This window comes from Athene noctua, chromosome 18 (assembly GCF_965140245.1).
Source record: "Athene noctua chromosome 18, bAthNoc1.hap1.1, whole genome shotgun sequence".
Classification (NCBI taxonomy): Eukaryota; Metazoa; Chordata; class Aves; order Strigiformes; family Strigidae; genus Athene; species Athene noctua.
Window position 1 is genome coordinate 788,251 of NC_134054.1, and position 18,101 is coordinate 806,351.

Here is an 18,101-nt window from a genome sequence, read left to right on the forward strand (position 1 = left end):
GCACCACTTAAGGGCACTATCAATGTGTCATAACAGCACTCTGTGTGCCAAAAATCATCTCTGCCAAGGAACTGCTGGTCCTTCATGGTGCATTGTAACTGTGACTTCTGGCAACTTACTCAGAGACTGATGTTTAGGGTTTGTGACTGCCAGGATCACAGACAAAAGCAAGGAAATGAAAAAAGGAAAGCAGTCGCCCTCTCTTGCTTCTCACATGGGAAGTTAGCTGTACTGAAAGGACAATGAGAGAAGCATTAAAAGAATGTGAGGGCAAGAGCAGGACAAGGAGCTCCTGCAGATGGAAGCGAGCACTGGCTGGACTACCAGTAGCCTCCACAGGAATGGCCAGCCTCTAAGTCTGCGGGTCTTCAATCCAGGGTTCACATAAGCTTCTCCCTTCTCCCAGCTAGGAAAAGTAAGGAAACTTGTTTTGCACCAAATTATCCCAAGCTTGTTCAGAAACAAACAAACAAACCAAAAAAAAAAAAAAAAAAACCAAAAAACCAAAACACCCAAACAAACAAAAAAAAACCCCAAACGAAAAAACCCCAACAAAGAAAGCACTGCTCATAGTGTGTATGCAGAGGAATCTACGGTCTTTATTCTCTAGACATTGAGGTGGGTACAAAGACTCATTACAGAAGAAAGCGACTGACAGGTTCACATTTTGTGCATCCTTTGGGTCACTTTGTTGCATCATGACATCCTCACTCCTCCTCTTCTATCTTCCTATGAAACTCCCGGCTCTTTGCTCGGAGCTTGTTGACCTGGGACTCTGCAATGTCAGCCCGCTCCTCAGCTTCCTCCAGCTCGTGCTGGATCTTGCGGAATTTGGAGAGGTTGACATTGGACAGTTCCTCCTGTGCGGGGAGAGGGAGTCGGTGGTGAGGAGCCCAGGGCAGGGGTTTCACTCTTCCTTTGCCATGGTGATGAGAGGCTGTGCCTCAAACCTCCATCCCCCACCCACCACCGCTTACACGTAAGCCTCACACAGACCTCCTCATCCTCTCCCTTTTAGATGATTCATTGTAGACAGAGCACAACAAGATTTGAACATAAATGTGCTCTGGAATCGGGGAAGGAAACAAACTGAGCAGCTGGAAATCAGATTTTGTTAGCCCTGGAATTACATGTTCAACTGCATCTGCAGATCCTGAGAAGGGGTTAGGAATGTGTACGGGACAGTGAGTCCATGAGACCTCCTCCATGTCCCTCTCACAAATCTCCTTATCTGAGTCCAAAAGCCCTTGTCTCTACTGGACTGTTTGCAGGAGCAGAGAAGGCATGCACAGACATTTGTAAATTTGGGGGCTGCAGGACTTCCCTCGCTTCATCCCTCATTGCTGCATGCCCAGAAAAAGGCAAAGGCTCCTTGCACAATTCTAAATGCATTGCACAATGTGCATTGCTCGACAGGGTACCTCCAACACCTTCTCCCTTCACTGAAATTTCCCTGCCCGTTGGCAAAATGTGGAGTTCCATTCAGCAGATGAGCATATGCTCAGTCAGAAGGATTTCTTATGCAACATTTCCTGTGTTCCTAGGCACAGAATTCTGGAGATCTGGCAGGCCACTTTCTTCCACTTAACTACCAAGCTTCTCTGGATTGCAGGGGGCACAGGCATCTTTCATAAAAATACTTATATGAATTTCACAATTCTGAAAATGTGTTCTTTTCAGAACTTCTTAATATATTGTACTATCAGTATTGTTAATAAGAACTCCCTCTTCCAGACTACTTTGTTGTCCTGATGTAAAGAAAATGCTGGGTGCACTTGCCCTCCTCATTAGCCTTCTTATTCCCTCACTGACACCATTCTCAAAGGCTAGGCTAACTCATAAGCATTTCAGAGAACTTGAAGCCCTCCCCATTATTGTCCAATGACACTTTCCAAGTTGCCTGTAGTGATCTCCTCAATGACCATGCTACCCTGTTGGAAAGTGTTTCTTTCCTAGCACTCAGAGTGATACTTACAGCCTCTTCGGATTGTCTCTTGTAGGATTTCACCTTCATCTGCAGCTTGTCCACCAGATCCTGAAGCCTGAGAATATTCTTCCGGTCTTCCTCAGACTAAATCAGTTGACAAACAGGAGAATTAGTTGGTTTCCCCACCATGCGAATTAGAAATTCTCCTTGCCATTCAAGTGCAAAAATGTTTACTTCTTGCGAGAGGGCATGTCAGCCCAAGGAGGCCTCCTGCCTTACCTGGTAGGTCAGCTCCTTCACCCTCCTCTCGTACTTGCGCATGCCCTTCACGGCTTCAGCGCTGCGCTTCTGCTCAGCATCAACCTCCCCTTCCAGCTCCCTCACCTGCAATGAGAAGCCCGGCTTTGGAGCTTCCGTGCTGCTTACTTACATGACACGTTCTCTCACGCACAACTCAAAGCCCTACGCACTCTGGCCTCCAGCTTCTGGATTTGCTTCTTGCCTCCCTTCAGTGCCAACTGCTCGGCCTCATCCAGACGGTGCTGCAGGTCCTTCACCGTCTGGTCCAGGTTCTTCTTCATCCTCTCCAGGTGGGCACTGGTGTCCTGCTCCTTCTTCAGCTCTTCGGCCATCATGGCTGCCTGAAGGGAGCAAAGGGTGAAAGCCATTTTGGGGTTGGAGACATTTTGGGGAGAACACATCCACCCGGAGCAGTGAAAGGAGCCCCCAGCTCACATCTGTGATGGCCTTCTTGGCCTTCTCTTCAGCATTGCGGGCTTCCTGGATCGTATCCTCCATTTCACCCTGAATTTGGGCGATGTCTGTTTCCAGCTTCTTCTTGGTGTTGATCAAGCTGGTGTTCTGTGTGAAGAGAGATAGCTAGACTTGTATTCTGAGGCCTGCAAAACCAAACCTAATGCTTGAGCTAAGGCTTTACTCTCCAAGCTTGCAATTCAAAATCTGGGATTATTTTAAAATGGTTGTTTACAAATTCAGTGGCGGGCTCAGTTCATGGGCTCTGAAGCGCCCCTTCCCTTGTGGGCAGCAGTAGAGAGTCCTTTCGAGCCCACTGTTCTGCCCTATCCTCCAGTGTATAGCAGCCCTCTGTGGCTGCCAAGTGTCAACACAGCGCCCTGACCTGGGTATGGAGGAGCTGCACACGTTCAGTGGCATCCAGGAGCTCCTGCTCAGCCACTTTCCGCGACCGCTCCGTCTGCTCCAGGGCTGCCCGTAGCTCCTCAATTTCAGCCTGCAGCAGGTTTGCTCTGCGCTCCACCATGGCCACCTGCTCCTTCAGGTCCTCCTGTGTCCTGAGAGCATCATCCAAGTGTATCTGGGTATCCTGTAAAAGAGGCAAGAGATATTGCAAGGTGATATGACAGCGTGCGCTTGGGTGCCAAAAACGTTAGTGATGTCACTTCTCTTTCTCTAGCTTTGCTGAACGGACCTTGAGCACTGCCTGCGTGTTTCTCAGGTTCTTTTGTGCCTCTGCAGCCACGCGGTTGGCATGGCTCAGCTGGATCTCCATTTCGTTCAGGTCTCCCTCCATCTTCTTCTTCAGCCGCAGGGCTTCGTTCCTGCTCCTGATCTCGGCGTCCAGGCTGCTCTGCAAGGACTCCACGATTCGGAGGTGGTTTCTCTTCATCTGGTCAATCTCCTCATCTTTCTCTGCGATCTTCCTGTCAATCTCAGATTTCACCTGGTTGAGCTCAAGCTGGAGGCGCAGGATCTTCCCCTCTTCATGTTCCAGGGAGGCCTGGACAAAGGGACACAAACATTTGTAACATCGATAAAGCTACTGCTGCTTCCTAGGTGATTACATAGTATTTCGGGAAATACTGTCAGAACAGAGCAGGACCAAGGATTTTTCAGCCATATTTCCTCATTGTTCATATTTTTAGGGCAGACACCAGTGACTGTGGGTGTGTACCTCAGCTTCCTCTAGAGCAGCCTGGATTTCAGATTTCTCCTGCTCAATCTGCTTCTTGATTTTCTCCAGCTCATGAATCGCCTTTCCTCCCTCTGCAATCTGCTCCGTGAGGTCGGAAATCTCCTCTGCAAGGAAGGGTGAGAAGTGGCACGGTCAGGCTCAGAGCTGAAGGGGAAGGGCCCAGCCACACCAAGGTGACAAGTATCTTTGCAGACCTGCAGGCGGTAGTGGTGGACAGGGAGAAAGCCCTGCCAGGAGCAGAGGGCCAGGCACTTACGCTGCAAGTTCTTGTTCTCCCGCTTCAGCGTTTCCAGGTGGTCCAAGGACTCCTCATAGGCATTCTTCATCTTAAAGAGCTCCGTGCTGAGAGAGCGAGACTCCTTCTGGGAGGCTTCCAGCTCAGCCTGCGTTTCCTCATACTTCTGCTTCCATTCTGCCAGGATCTGAAGAGAAACGGGGCGTCAGTATGCAGGTGGCAGTCGGGAGGACATGCTCTGCCCAAGAGCCCCGGGGCTGGAGCCCAAAGACCTTGTCAAAGTTCTTCTGCTTCTTATCCAGAGCCGCGCAGGCAGCATTAGATCGCTCCACGTCAATCATCAGGTCCTCCACTTCATTCTGCAGCCTCTGCTTTGTCTTTTCCAGGGAGGCACATTTGGCATTCACAGCCTCAACATGTTCCTCTGCATCCTGCAGGCGCTGTGCCAGCTTCTTCCTGGCAGGAGATAAGCAGAGCTCCGGGTTAGAACGTAGAGCAGAGACAATTTTCACAAGAGGGCAGTTGGCCACCTTGGGGGCTTCGAGACTAGTGCTTTTCACAGTGTTCCAAGATTACAAGAAGCCTAAAGCATCTACCAAGACTTTTTCCTAGCACTTACTGATTGTCATGTCTCAGCATTTCTAGCCATAAAGGCTCCATTTGTCCTTCTAATCCACACTTTTTCCACACCAAACTCTTCCTTTCTCTCCCTCTCCTCCCTCTACCACAATGACACTATATCGCTGCCTTCATCCCACCCCTGTCCTAATGCACTCGAAGACGCTCCAATTTCCCTGACAGGCTCAGCCTTCTCCAGCCATTCCGCATCCCGTGTCCCACGTACTTGGCCTCCTCCAGCTCCTCCGTGCGCTGGATAGCATCCGTCTCGTATTTGGTTCTCCACTGGGCCACCTCGCTGTTGGCCTTGGACAGGGCGCGCTGCAGCTCCCCCTTGGCTTCCTGCTCCTCCTCGTATTGTTCCCGCAGCAAGTCACAGTCGTGGCGAGCTGACTGCAAGGCGTGGGCCAGGGCACTCTTGGCCTGGGGAGAAATTAGGACTGGGAAAATCACTTTCCTGTGAGACAATAGAATGTTTATTTAGGAAATGTTGAAAATTCTTTCAATGTGACATTTAAAGACAATCTAAGGAATAAAGTACATTTATTCCATGTTCCAAGTTCTGAGAAACATCCTATCACTTCATTCACAATTAACTAGAATTATACATCTTTTAAATGACAGCTATAAATCTTGGCATTGTTGAATCCTTTAAATATATTCTAAAATTTCAGCTTCCATTATGAAAAAGTAAAATAAGAAAAACATTTTTAATAGATATAACTCAACCTTTTATTATATACCACCAGTAATCCAAATAAAGAGATAATATTATAGATCCCTGTCTCAGTATCCAGGTAGGAGATGATGCCTTCCTCAATTTTTCTTCCCACGCTAGAGGTGGCAAAATTTTGTATCTAGTTTGAGAGCTCCCAAATTACAATGACATGGCTAACGTATTCTGATACTATGTGAGAGTAGGAAATATCCTGAAGATAGAATCTGAATACAAAGTCAAACCCCCTACAGAAAGTAGCTTTACCTTTATTTCTTCCTCCAAATGTCTCTTTAGTTCCTCGATCTGCTGAGTAAATGCCTGTTTACCTCTGGATAGCTGAGATATCAGAGCATCTTTTTCTTCCACTTGGCGTGAATATTCACCTAAGAGATTTTACCGATAGATTGTCATTTAAAAAGCAATAATAAACTAATATGTCTTTAAAACACTGTATACCAGTTTACAGGTTATAGACCAAATTGAGTAAAACTTCACTCTTTTTCTTATCATCATTCTTTACAGGTTCTCTGATTTCAGAGGGGAGTAGAGGTGTGTTACCTGCTTCCGTCTGCAGACGAGCTCTTTGAGTATTGAGGTCATTGATCATGCGCTGATTCTGCTCCTCCTTAGTTTTAATCTCACTCAGCTGGTCTTCCAGAGTGCGGCACATCTTCTCCAGATTTGCCTACCGAGCCAGAACAAGGAGGAGAGGAAATGAACACCTGGACTCTGCCTTATCCTCACAGCACGGACTTTGTTATGAAAACGTGGCTGGCAGATGTAGCCTGTGTGCCATAGTTTGTCCCTGTGGGCATGCTCCACTGCAATCCCGTACCTTGGCTTTGGAGACAGACTCCATGTTACTGGCCAAGTCGTCAATCTCCATCTTCAGCTCACTCTTCTCCTTCTCCAGCTTCTGCTTCACGCGTTGCAGGTTGTCGATCTGCTCCCCAAGCTCAGCTGTGCTGTCCGCGTGCTTCTTCCGCAGGGCGGCAGCCGTGGCTTCGTGCTGCAGCGTGGCCTCTTCGAGGTCACGGCGCATCTTCTGAAATTCTGCCTCACGCTTCTTGTTCATCTCGATCTGAGCTGCTGTAGCCCCTCCTGCTTCTTCCAGGCGCTCGCTGATCTCCTCTAGCTCCCTCGAGAGGTCAGCCCGATGCTTCTCTGCTTTTGCCCGAGAGGTTCGCTCTGCCTCAATTTCCTCCTCCAGTTCCTCGATACGAGCCTGGGGAACATTAGGGACCCTTCACACCCATGCCCTCCTCCTTCCTGACCTCAGACTGGGTGAGAGGGGGCCAGGGACAGAGGCTTGCCTGCAGCTCCTTGATCTTCTTCTGTAACTGCATGCCCAGAAGTTGCTCATCCTCGATTTTGCTCTGAATCTGGCTGATTTCAAAGTCTTTCCTGTGGGCAAAGCAAACCGTGTCAGAGCTCAAAGAGGAAAGACAAGTGCACCAGCCCAGCACTCAGGTGCCCCACAGCCACACTTACTTCTTCAGTTTCTCATCCAGCTGCTGCTTATCATTTTCCAAGTCCATTATGCTGTCATGGGCCAGCTTCAGGTCTCCTTCGAGTTTCCTCTTGGCTCTCTCAAGGTCCATGCGCAGTTTCTTCTCTTGCTCCAAGGACCCTTCCAGCTAAAACAAACAGGACCATCATTGCTCCATCAGTCAGGTTTAACTCTATTACCTGTCCTGGTTTTGCTGTACACCTCTGTGCTTACGTCATCCACTTGCTGCTCCAGCTTGGTCTTAGCTTTGGTCAGCGTATTGACTTTGTCCTCTTCTGCCTGCAGGTCATCCAGTGTCTGCTGATGGGCCTCTTGGAGGGCTTTCTTCTCTTTTGTCAGTTTCACAATGGTCTCGTCCAGGGCTGCCATCTCCTCTGTCAGGTTTTTCACCTTTGAGAAGAACAGAGCAAGTGTAAACAGAGGCAGTAGATACAGAAGTCCTGTAACAGCACAGAGGTCCTTTCTGGAGCTTGAGTGACATCTTCTGCCTCATACCTTGTTTTCAGTGGCATGTTTTTCCTTCTCAACCTTGGCCAGTGTTAACTCAAGATCATCAATATCTTTCTTCAGCTCTGAGCATTCATCCTCCAGTTTTCTCTTCTTGGCTGTCAGCTCAGCATTAATTTCCTCCTCATCCTCAGCCCTTTCAGTCACCTCTTTAACTTTGGCTTCCAGCTGGATTTTGGTTTTGATGAGCTGGTCACATCTTTCCTCAGCATCAGCCAAGCTATCTGCTTCCTGGTGGGGAGACAGATTTTCTTGGTTTCTTTTCTGAACTCTTCTATGTAAGCATGTGTTAAACTATGGCCAGAAGTTGGTTCTCAAGCAGCTTTAATCTTGTTCTATATTTTCTTCTGGAATGCATTATACAGCTCTCAGTTGGAAACAATTCCTTAACTTTCTTTCTCTCTCCTAAAAATTTCTCACAGATATGCTAGGTCTGAAAATTTCTCATTTACCTAGTAGCGGGAGGGCTCAGAGAAACTGGTCTTCCCATATACAGTATTTAATGTCTTTCCTTTTGTAATTGAATTGTTCTTAACCCATTATTATGTTGGGAGTAAAGGCTCTGGTAGTCTCAACAATAATCTAATAGAAAAAATTCTACTCTCTTTCTAAATGTATTAGGACTGCTGCTTGTGGAATTGGGGTGTTAGCCTTGTAAATCAGCTACCTGTGTGTCATCCTTCCATACTGTAACTGGAATGGCATATGCTGGTTTCAGCTGATCACCACATCATCTCACCCTTTGGTAGGATTTTGGCATAATGAATTTTGTTTGTCCCAAATGAACCTGAAAGCTAAATATCTTATGTGAAAGTCCAATGGGATATTTATTTTACTCCATATAGTAGGGAAAACAGGCAACACAAGGATCCCATTTGCTATGGGAATGTTCAAATAACTGGATAATTAAGTACAGTAGTAATTTAAGTAATCAAATGAGTAATTTAATGAGTAGATCAAGATGACTTTGTAAGGTGACTTTTAGAATATTAAATTTTTTTATGTCTATTTTTAAGCAATATTTTATTTTGTGAAGTGTCTACAAGGTTCATAGCATTGGTAAAGCTTCATGATTAATATTTAAGATTAATCTGGTTATGAAGTTATCTTTACTAAAAGTATATTCCTTTCAGTGTAAATGCAACAGTCCATGATCGCTTCCAACTCCCCACTTCAGAGTTGAGATAATACCAGGTTTGCCACTCCTATAAGCTCCACCAAGACCCAGTCCCTCCATATTGTCATGTTATATACTGTTTTATTCCTTAGAATTGTTGCAGTTAACAAGCTACTCGAGTAGAACATCCCTCCCAATGATGGATACCCAGGTTTGTTAACATTGAAATAATTGGTTTTCCTCACCACTTCCTTTTTTTCTGATACAGTATATAGGTTGGGTCTCTGCAATCAGTTGATATAGAACAGGGGAGCAGAGAGGGAAATGCTGTCTGAATGTTCTCTCACTGTGTTTACAATTAATAAAACTTCCAGCCGACCTGTTCTAAATGATGCCCCCCAGACTGCGAACCCCAACAAAAGTACATTACAGAAAGATGGCTCTTCGTGTAAATGAACGTTGTTTTAATAAAGATAACTCCTTAGCCAGAACTCTCAAATGTAAATATTAATAATTCTACCACCACAGGATGTTGTTTATAGTGGAACTACCATAGAAAATCCAGATTAGAGATGTAAAAACCTACAATGTTAAAAAAAAAAAAAAAAAAAAAAAACCTTCTGTTTCATTATAAATTTGGTATTTGACCTTGATTTATACCAGTTAAATCTAAAGCATTCAGAGTTCTTTTGTGTAATTAACAGTTGAGGGAAGAAACACCACCACCAGATTGTGTGACTTTTCCTCAGAAACAGGAGCTCTGTGTCTATATATTCTTAGACTAAGAAGAAATTTGAAATTGTATTTCCCAGTTGCTGAGTGAATGATTAACCACTATCTGTTAAGCAAAGAGTGGATGGCTTTTCATGTACCTGAGTTCTCAAGTACCACTTTCAACTCTGGCTTGCATTTACTGTCCAAAATTAATTAATTGTTCTACATCTTGGTTAGATGAACATACCCCCTGCAGGACTCACCTGCTCAGAGGGAGTTGGGGGTTCAGGAAAAACTCTGCTCTGAGTATCTCATGTTGGCTACCTATATCTGTTTCATTCCTCTGAAGGCAAGAGTATTGACTCTCACTTGGAGCTCCCTGCTTCTTTGCACTGGCTGCCAGTGTGCTCACCATGCCACTGACAGACTTTTGTTTCTTCAACTTCACATACATACGATGGACAATTCACCAAATAACTGACTTTTGGTCTTCTATAGTCTGACCTTCTGCTTTGTAAAAACCAGTCTAAATGTATAGACTCTTTTTCTAAATTATAAATAAATGGTGATTACTCACAGCCTGCACTTGGAGCTGCAGATCATTCTTCTCCTGCACCAGTTTCACCATTTTCTCCTCCAGCTCCTTCCTCTTTGCCTCAGACTTTGCAAGCTCTTCCTTGGTTTTCTCAAACTCCTCCTTCATGTTGGCCATCTCCTTCTCAGATTCTGCACTCTTCAGCAAGGGCTTGATCTTGAAGAACAGCTTCATCCAGGGCCAGTGCTTCACGTTCATGAATGCACGAATGTTGTACTGGATGCAGAAGATGGACTCCCTGAAGCATAATTAAAATGTACGTTGAATATTTGCAGTATGATGGGTGCCAACATTTTCTCCCAAGTACAGTGACTTTAACTGAAGGTGAGGAATGTCTACCTCCTCTGCACCATTCTCTGGTATTCGACTCTCATCAGGAAGCCCCTGCACCTGGCCTGGGTGCGAGTGATGAGCTGTGCCAGCTTCTCATCCCTCATCTCCTCCAGGAGTCCCAGCAGCCCAGCTTTGAAGAACACCTTGAGAAAGGGGATGTTGCAGCACATCACTGTCGCATAGAGCAAAGCACTGACACGCAGTGAGTGAGTCAAGCAGGGTTTGTACCTTGGTGTGGCCAAATTTGTACTGGGTGTGGTCCACATCGATTGACCCAAGAAGCTTCTCAGAAGCCTTCTTGCTATCAATGAACTGTCCCTCTGGGATGGCACTGGCATTTAGCACCTTGTATCTGGGAAAAGAGAAAGAGGAAGATAAGGCTATTTTTGTCCCAGCCAACACACCCTAGCCGCTGAACCCCATCAGCTCACATACAGCTATTTTTGACAAAGGAGTCCAGCCTGAATGAACTGACATTGTTTTTAATGATGCTGAGGAGTGCAGTGCAGTGCTCTTACCTCTGTTTGAAGTCAGCATAGAGAACTCTGCTGGGGAAACCTTTCCTGCAAATTCGGATCCCTTCCAGCACTCCGTTACACCGCAGCTGGTGAAGTACCAGTTCATGCTCCATGGCACCTAGCAATTCAGAGCATAAATGCATACCACAGCTTCCAGTGCAGAGGGGAACGGTTGCATCAGAGCAACTCCTCTGCCTTCTTGAGCATCTTACCAGGCGTTTTTGTTTCGTTTGGGATGATGCAACGGACAAAATGGGGGTGAGTGCTCCGTAGATTGGTCATCAGCTTGTTTAAGTTCTCCTAGAGGGACCAGTCAGTAATGTGAATCTTCTATGTCCAGTGTTAGATGCATCAAGGCCATAGTAATGATTTTACAACTTCTCAAAATCATCTGGGTTTCCGAACACTTAGTTAAAGACACGGAAACTAAATATTTCTTCTATTTGAAGATATTCAACACCATTTTTACAGACTGAAACACTACTATCTTGATATTGATCCAGTGGAAACTAATATACAATTTCACACCCTCACACAAAGTAATTAACTTTTAGATTTTCCATGTTCTGCCTTCTAAAGTCAATCTACTTAAGTTTAGAAAATTTGGGGTTTTTTCAAATACGATAAATATCTATTTGGAGAATATTTATGAGCATAGTCTCAATTCCTCAAAATATCAACCTCACAGGAACATAGAAATGCTAAAATTATAGTTCTAATCTGACCCAAAGACATAAAAATATAAAGATCTGAATAATATCCTCTCAAAAAAAAAAATCTTCATGATCTTTAAAGACTGAATGCCTGTTTTTGAACCCAACATATTAGCAATATTTTAATAGATCCTGGAAAACCTGATGTGGAATTCCCAAATAATTTTACCACCATTACACTAATGCAAAATAGTCCTTTCAATTTAATATTCACTAGCTCCCTTTCTTCATATTACAAAGAAATAACAAATGCGGTACTGTACTCGGAAAAGAGCTGAGACAGTCTGGAAGGAAGAACCCTTCTTCTTGCCACCCTTTTTGCCACCACCACCAGCCTCTGCAAATGGAAGAAAAGACAAAAGTATTGAAATATGGATGTTGTATATTGGAGACTACAGAACACAAAACAAATTTAAATGTTTACTGCTTTATTTCTGGGTCAACATTGTCCCACACTGAAAATAAAATTTTCACAGAGCTGACCTGCATCTGCTCCACCGTAAGAGGCAAAGAGTAAGGCCAATGTCTTCACCGATGATTTCTGGTACAACCCAATGACGGTTTCATTCAGGGGATCCTTGTTCTTCTCAAGCCAGCCAGAGATGTTGTAATCCACTGTGCCAGCATAGTGCACCAGGGAGAAGTGGGCCTCAGCCTTGCCTTTGGCAGGCTTGGGCTTCTGGAAGTTGCTGGACTTGCCCAGATGTTGGTCATAGAGCTTGTTCTTGAAAGAGGTGTCAGTTGCCTTGGGGAACATGCACTCCTCTTCCAGGATGGAGAAGATGCCCATGGGCTGGGAGACATTAAAACAGACAAGAGGGAGAAACAGATGAGAAAGCAGACATCCCTTGGTTGGAAAGTCACTGGAGACAGAAAAAGTTGTTCCCATGCATTTCAAAACAATAAGTCAGAGAAAATTAAGTAAGGCTCAACTTTTTCCAGTGTTGCTTCTTCATTTGAGGATATATGGATGCCTTTGCTGATGAAAAAAATCGCCAATATGACATTGTGAAATACTATCCTCTCCATAAAACTTCTTTACTCATAGGTACTTACAGAACATGAAAGACTTTTATATAACTTCATTTTATACTATGGAAATGAATAGTCTCACCAGAAGTCCTGATATCTGACTATGATCTCCAAAAACACTTCCACCCTGTTGCCACTTTCATGGGGTATATATTTGAAAAAGTCAGGACATTCTTACATGCTTCTTAAGTATGTGTCTTGGCAAATATGTAAGATCCAACATATAATAATCTTAAACAGGAAGGATACCTTCTCAATGAGCTCAATGCAGGCAGCCAGGTCCATGCCAAAGTCAATGAATGTCCATTCAATTCCCTCCTTCTTGTACTCCTCCTGCTCCAGCACGAACATGTGGTGGTTGAAGAACTGTTGCAGTTTCTCATTGGTGAAGTTGATGCACAGCTGCTCAAAGCTGTTGAACTGCCAGACATAGAAACAAATACAACCTTTTCAAGGTTCAGCAATAATAGCAAGGTTTTTTCTTGTGTAATCCTAATTCATCATGGGTGGTATTTTAAATACAAGGCTTCTTCCTAGGTAGTTATGTCTCTAGGATAAGCTTTGCATTTAAAAAAGAGAAAAAGAGAGATTTCAAATTCAGTATAATTAGGACATTAGTTTTCTTTTCTTTTCTTTTCTTTTCTTTTCTTTTCTTTTCTTTTCTTTTCTTTTCTTTTCTTTTCTTTTCTTTTCTTTTCTTTTCTTTTCTTTTCTTTTCTTTTCTCAGGTTTAAAAAAGATTATTCGAAAAGCCCTGCAAATAAGTGTAGAAATATACTAACCTACTAAAAATGTCTCTCAGAATTCCTTTTACTCTCAACTATTGTTCTATGAAAATGCTAGGAAAACTTTATTCCTTACATCAAAGATCTCAAAGCCAGCAATGTCCAGGACACCAATGAAGTACTGTCTGGGCTGCTTCGTATCCAGCTGCTGGTTGATGCGGACCACCATCCACAAGAACATCTTCTCATAGACAGCCTTTGCCAGGGCACCCACTGAATTGTTCACCTAAAGCAAGGAGAAAGTTTGGATGTTACTATATACAGCAGAGGAGAATCAACAGGAACCATCAAAGTATATTCCAGGTTACCACATTTTTCCTACCTGCTGCACGGTTTGACCCTTGGTCACATATTCATTTCCCACCTTGACTCGGGGGTAGCAGAGGGCCTTGAGCAGGTCTGCTGAGTTCAGACCCATCAAGTAGGCAGCCTTGTCAGCAACTAAACACCAGAAAAGTGTGAGAGAGAAATAAATATTGGACAATTCCTAAAATGTGATTCTTGAGAGACTATCTCAAAAACAACAGCAGTGTTCACTGTTAGAGAGTTGCACAAAAATATGAGTCAAAGCTACTAAGCTAATTTCTCTGTTGTCTTCAAGATTCAGAGTATACAACACTTTCTGAGCTTCAGTTTCTAGAAATGTTGTTTGAGAGAATTCATTCCGTTCAACCTTTTTTAGGCATGACTATGTGACTTCACACTTCCTTTCTAGATGTATATATAGTAAGAGGATTGTTCATTCAGAGAGCTGGAAGCATGGACTGTACTCCCTGATATGGCAGAGACTAATCAAATACACATCTCCCATCAGAATTCCCCTCAATAGGTGAGGGTGAATAGAAACACAGTCTCGCATCCTGTTAGGGCTGAACCACTTCAGTACCCCACAGTACAGCAGAGATTGAAAGGTGTATTCCAACTAAAGTATGAATAGTAATGTTACAGGAATTGATATCCATGCCTCCTGGCTTCATGCAAGTGTATACCAGATCTCTTATTTGTTAAGTAGTCACAGAATAAAATCACATGTATCATTAGATGAGATATATGACTCAGCTGTCACCTATCCATCGAAAAATTAGTTTAAAATTTTACATATTTTAAAGCCTGAAATATGCCTAAGTCCTTTTGGTGACAATCTCTCTTGTAAAGATTGCTAATATGCTGATACCTTCTGTGCCATCGGGCTCTGCCTGCTCTTCTCGTTGTTTCTGCTTGAACTTCAGGTTCCCATAGTGCATGACAGCCCCCGTCAGCTTGTAGATGGCGGTCTTTTCATCAGCAGTGAAACCCAGGATGTCAATGGCACTCTGGCAACAGAAACAGTAAAGTAAACATGTATGTACCAGGGCTCCTATCCACCAGATGACCTGTTTGGTAAGTCACTTACATCTGTAGCCATGAGCTCTTCCTTGTCATCAATGCTGGGAACACTGATCTCACCTTGACTCACGAAGTGGTAATCAAAAGGGTTGGTGGTGATGAGGAGCATGTCTGAAAACAATTAAAGGGGGAAAACAAGCTTATTTTAGCTTTTCAGGTGATACAATAAGCTACTGCTCAGTGATCTTCCTTCAAAACAGTGATCTTCTTACCAATTAGCTCTGGCTTCTTGTTGGACATGATCTGATAAAATATATGATAGCTTCTTTCTGCCTTAAGTTGGAAAGTGACTCTGGACTTCTCCAGCAGATCTGGAAAGGACAGTAGGACAGAGTAAGCACAAGAACTGGGAAGGGTTAGAAGGACTGTGGTCAGGTCAGGAGAGTGTCTTACAGGTTTCAATGTCGGCAGAAGCCAGTTTGCCTGTGGCCCCAAAGTGGATTCTGATGAATTTGCCCTGTTAAGGGGAAAAAGAAGCATTTCAGCCTCGGTACATTTCATTGCCATCTCCTTATGTGAGAACACCACTAGCCCATCATCACTGCTGTTATAAGGAGGGGGCATTTTGGTCCAAAGCAACAACTTACAAAGCGGGAGGAGTTGTCGTTCCTCACGGTCTTGGCATTTCCAAAGGCCTCCAGCAGTGGGTTAGCGCTGATGATTTGATCCTCAAGCGTTCCCTGCAGAATGATCATTATTCAGTTACAGCGTTTAGTTGACATGGCAATTACATGTTGAGAATTCTGTCTGTTCTTCCTCACTCACCTGCATTTTGCCTGACTGCTCCTCCTTCTTCTTCTCCCCACTCGCTGCAATTGTTGCAAAGTACTGGATGACACGCTTTGTGTTCACAGTCTTCCCGGCTCCGGATTCTCCGCTGTGAAACCAAAGAGAGAAGCAGAGAGCGTGTGGTCAGGCGGGAGGTCCCCCAGCACCGGGCAGCCCCACAGGGACCCGAGAAGGGATCTACATACGTGATCAGGATCGACTGGTTCTCACGATCTGTGGAGAGACAGAGATAAGAAAGCTTTTCCTAGTGCTCATGAATAACAAAGAACTCAAAAACTAGTCAAAGAATACAAACTGAAGCTTCCAGAGAATGCAGGGACAGAAAACAGTGAAAAGCCCTGGGAACTCGGGTGGGTACTTCTGATGCTCCTAGAAGTACTTCAGGTATTATCAACTGGATCAGTAAAGATATGAGTTCAGAGTAGCTTTTGTAGTATTATGCTTTTCAAGATATTGTCTTCTCATCTTATTGGCTAAGTACATGTTACATAAATATAGAGATTGGGCTTTGACAGTATTTAAATTCTTTTGAAGCTAAAATTTTCCTGAGTAATCATACGGAAATTTGGAGGCATGAATAACAGAAATGTGTGACCAACCTCTTTCAGTATTTGTCATCTTTTTTTTTTGAACCCCTATACATACAGAAATTATATACTACTGAAATCTTACATAGACAAGGTTAATTTTTCATTTTTTCTATTCTGGATTTATTTCCCAGTTTGTTACAAAATAACAGAAAAAGAAGATCTAGAATCTGGCACATCTTTGATTTCAGTGCACAGATAGGGAGAGGAAAAAAAGAAGTGGAAGGAAGAAGAGAAAGCAGAAAGAAAATTTTAAAGTCATTCAATTTAAATGTTAACAGCTTTGGTTTTTTTATTGACATTGTTCTTCTGAGGTTTACTTTTTACCATAAGGTGCAATTGATTTACAGTGTCATAGATCAGTGTAGGAGTTACACAGGTCATTAAAGGCTATATGTACTTTAGACCAACCTGTGATCTTTTCTATCATGACTAGCATTTGTATAATAATCAAGTGAAGCTTATGTACCTGTTCAATGCAGAGATAGTCTGTTTTACTTATTAACACTGATATTTGCAAATCTGAATTGCCTGTATATACATCACTTATAGTGTTTGGGTCATATCATTGTACTCTGGCTGAGACTAGTTCAGTGGTTAAGATACATAAATCTATGCATATATGTAAGATCCCATTACAGTCAGTAAAGCCTACACCAGAAAACAGGTGTCTTATTTATAGTGAATTCACTCCTTCTAGATTATATTCATTAGGTCCAGATCTTTATTAATTCTAGTGGGAACACAGACACTCAGCTCACACCGACCATTACAGTTAAGTGCATTAATCTTCCATTAATTTCAGACACACACTATTTTAAGTGTTGCACCATATTTCCAGAGAATGCCCTATATTTCCCTCTACAGATAGTTCATTGCAAAAGCAATTCAAAGGAAATCAAGCACTCACCAGTCAGCATGAACTGGTAGGCATTGTCAGAGATGGAGAAGATGTGTGGAGGGGCCTCCTGGCGCTTCTTGCCTCGGTAGGCCAACACCACCTCCGGGTTGTACACCGGCAGCCACTTGTAGGGGTTGACAGTGACGCAGAAGAGACCCGAGTAGGTCTGTGAGGAAGGGAGACAGCACGTTGGCTTCCACCTACCCTGGCAGGGCAGTTCCTCCTCACTGCCCAGAGGAAGACTGCTGCTGGTACTTACGTAGATCATCCAGGCTGCGTAACGCTCTTTGAGGTTGTACAGCACAGCGGGTTCGTGGAGGTGGGTCATCATGGCCATGTCCTCGATTTTATCATACTTGGGAGGGTTCATGGAGAAGATCTGATCATCCTTCACGGTCAGGGTCTGCCAAGGAAACAAAAGATCCATGTATGTCAGCTAAGAGTTCACAGTGACAATCAAATAGTGTCCTTCAGCCCTGTCTTTCACTCACCTCTCCACCTTCAGTCTTGACAGTCACCTTCCCTGTCTCCCTGCTCTGGATTGTCCCTTTCACAAAGGATTCCTTAGGATGCACCACAAAGACCGATGACTTGGCATCAAAAGGCTTGTTCTGGGCTTCGATTCTCTCCTTTTCTGACTTTCGGAGGTAAGGAGCCGCTTCCCCAAAAACAGCCATCTCAGAGTCTGAAGAGGCCATGTCTGCACTTTATTGAAAGTACAGCAGCAGAGGTGTCTGGTGGGGAAAAAAAGACTGTGGATCACTGAAAAGAATATAATCTGTATCAGTGAGAAAACTCCTTGCTCTTTAGCTAATAAATAGCTAGCTATTCTCCCAGAATATCTCTTGGAAGTAACCACTGAAATACACTTTGATTTGAACTTAAAGGTAGTCCCACTCAAGAGAGAAACTTAGTCTTCTAAAACATGTAGGCCTTGTAAAAGTAAATAGAACATCTTCTGAATATTGACTACAGTAACTCACCTTGATGAATTCTGACCAGATTTGATGTCTTCACATAAAAGAATCTACAGAAAAGCACTCTCTGTTCTGTTCATTAATAATGAGTGGTGACTCTTCAAGTAAGTACTTTCTTGTTAAAAGTATTACCTTGTGTTCTAAAAATGACAAATTACTTGACTTTTTAGATATTCCCTATTTTCAACA

General features: G+C 43.7%; 1 protein-coding gene across 1 annotated transcript; it reads right to left on the minus strand.

The window, feature by feature from the left end:
• Window positions 1-707: 707 nt before the first annotated feature.
• LOC141967948 (myosin heavy chain, skeletal muscle, adult-like) lies at window positions 708-17,633 on the minus strand. The gene is made up of 38 exons (XM_074922225.1): window positions 17,427-17,633; window positions 17,195-17,338; window positions 16,945-17,101; window positions 15,633-15,660; window positions 15,424-15,535; window positions 15,246-15,338; window positions 15,052-15,115; window positions 14,871-14,969; window positions 14,666-14,769; window positions 14,447-14,585; window positions 13,595-13,713; window positions 13,349-13,498; window positions 12,738-12,908; window positions 11,940-12,249; window positions 11,720-11,793; window positions 10,956-11,043; window positions 10,744-10,861; window positions 10,454-10,577; window positions 10,232-10,368; window positions 9,875-10,130; window positions 7,455-7,697; window positions 7,173-7,349; window positions 6,941-7,086; window positions 6,763-6,853; window positions 6,285-6,674; window positions 6,008-6,134; window positions 5,714-5,832; window positions 4,958-5,154; window positions 4,386-4,569; window positions 4,135-4,300; window positions 3,858-3,982; window positions 3,375-3,683; window positions 3,066-3,269; window positions 2,663-2,788; window positions 2,398-2,568; window positions 2,207-2,311; window positions 1,976-2,071; window positions 708-860 (listed from the first exon to the last, which is right to left on the minus strand). The coding sequence occupies exons 1-38, from the start codon at window positions 17,631-17,633 to the stop codon at window positions 708-710; spliced, it is 5,823 nt and encodes a 1,940-aa protein (XP_074778326.1).
• Window positions 17,634-18,101: the final 468 nt, after the last annotated feature.

What these genes read in the sequence shown, in the direction of transcription:
- LOC141967948 (XM_074922225.1), bottom strand. Translation starts at nt 17,633, where the DNA reads ATGGCCTCTTCAGACTCTGAGATGGCTGTTTTTGGGGAAGCGGCTCCT. An exon ending in CTGTCTCAGCTCTTTTCCGA is followed by an intron (nt 11,044 to 11,719) that starts GTACAGTACCGC and finishes TGGTCCCTCTAG; the next exon opens with GAGAACTTAAACAAGCTGAT. An exon ending in TGGAGCAGCAAGTGGATGAC is followed by an intron (nt 7,087 to 7,172) that starts GTAAGCACAGAG and finishes TGTTTGTTTTAG; the next exon opens with CTGGAAGGGTCCTTGGAGCA.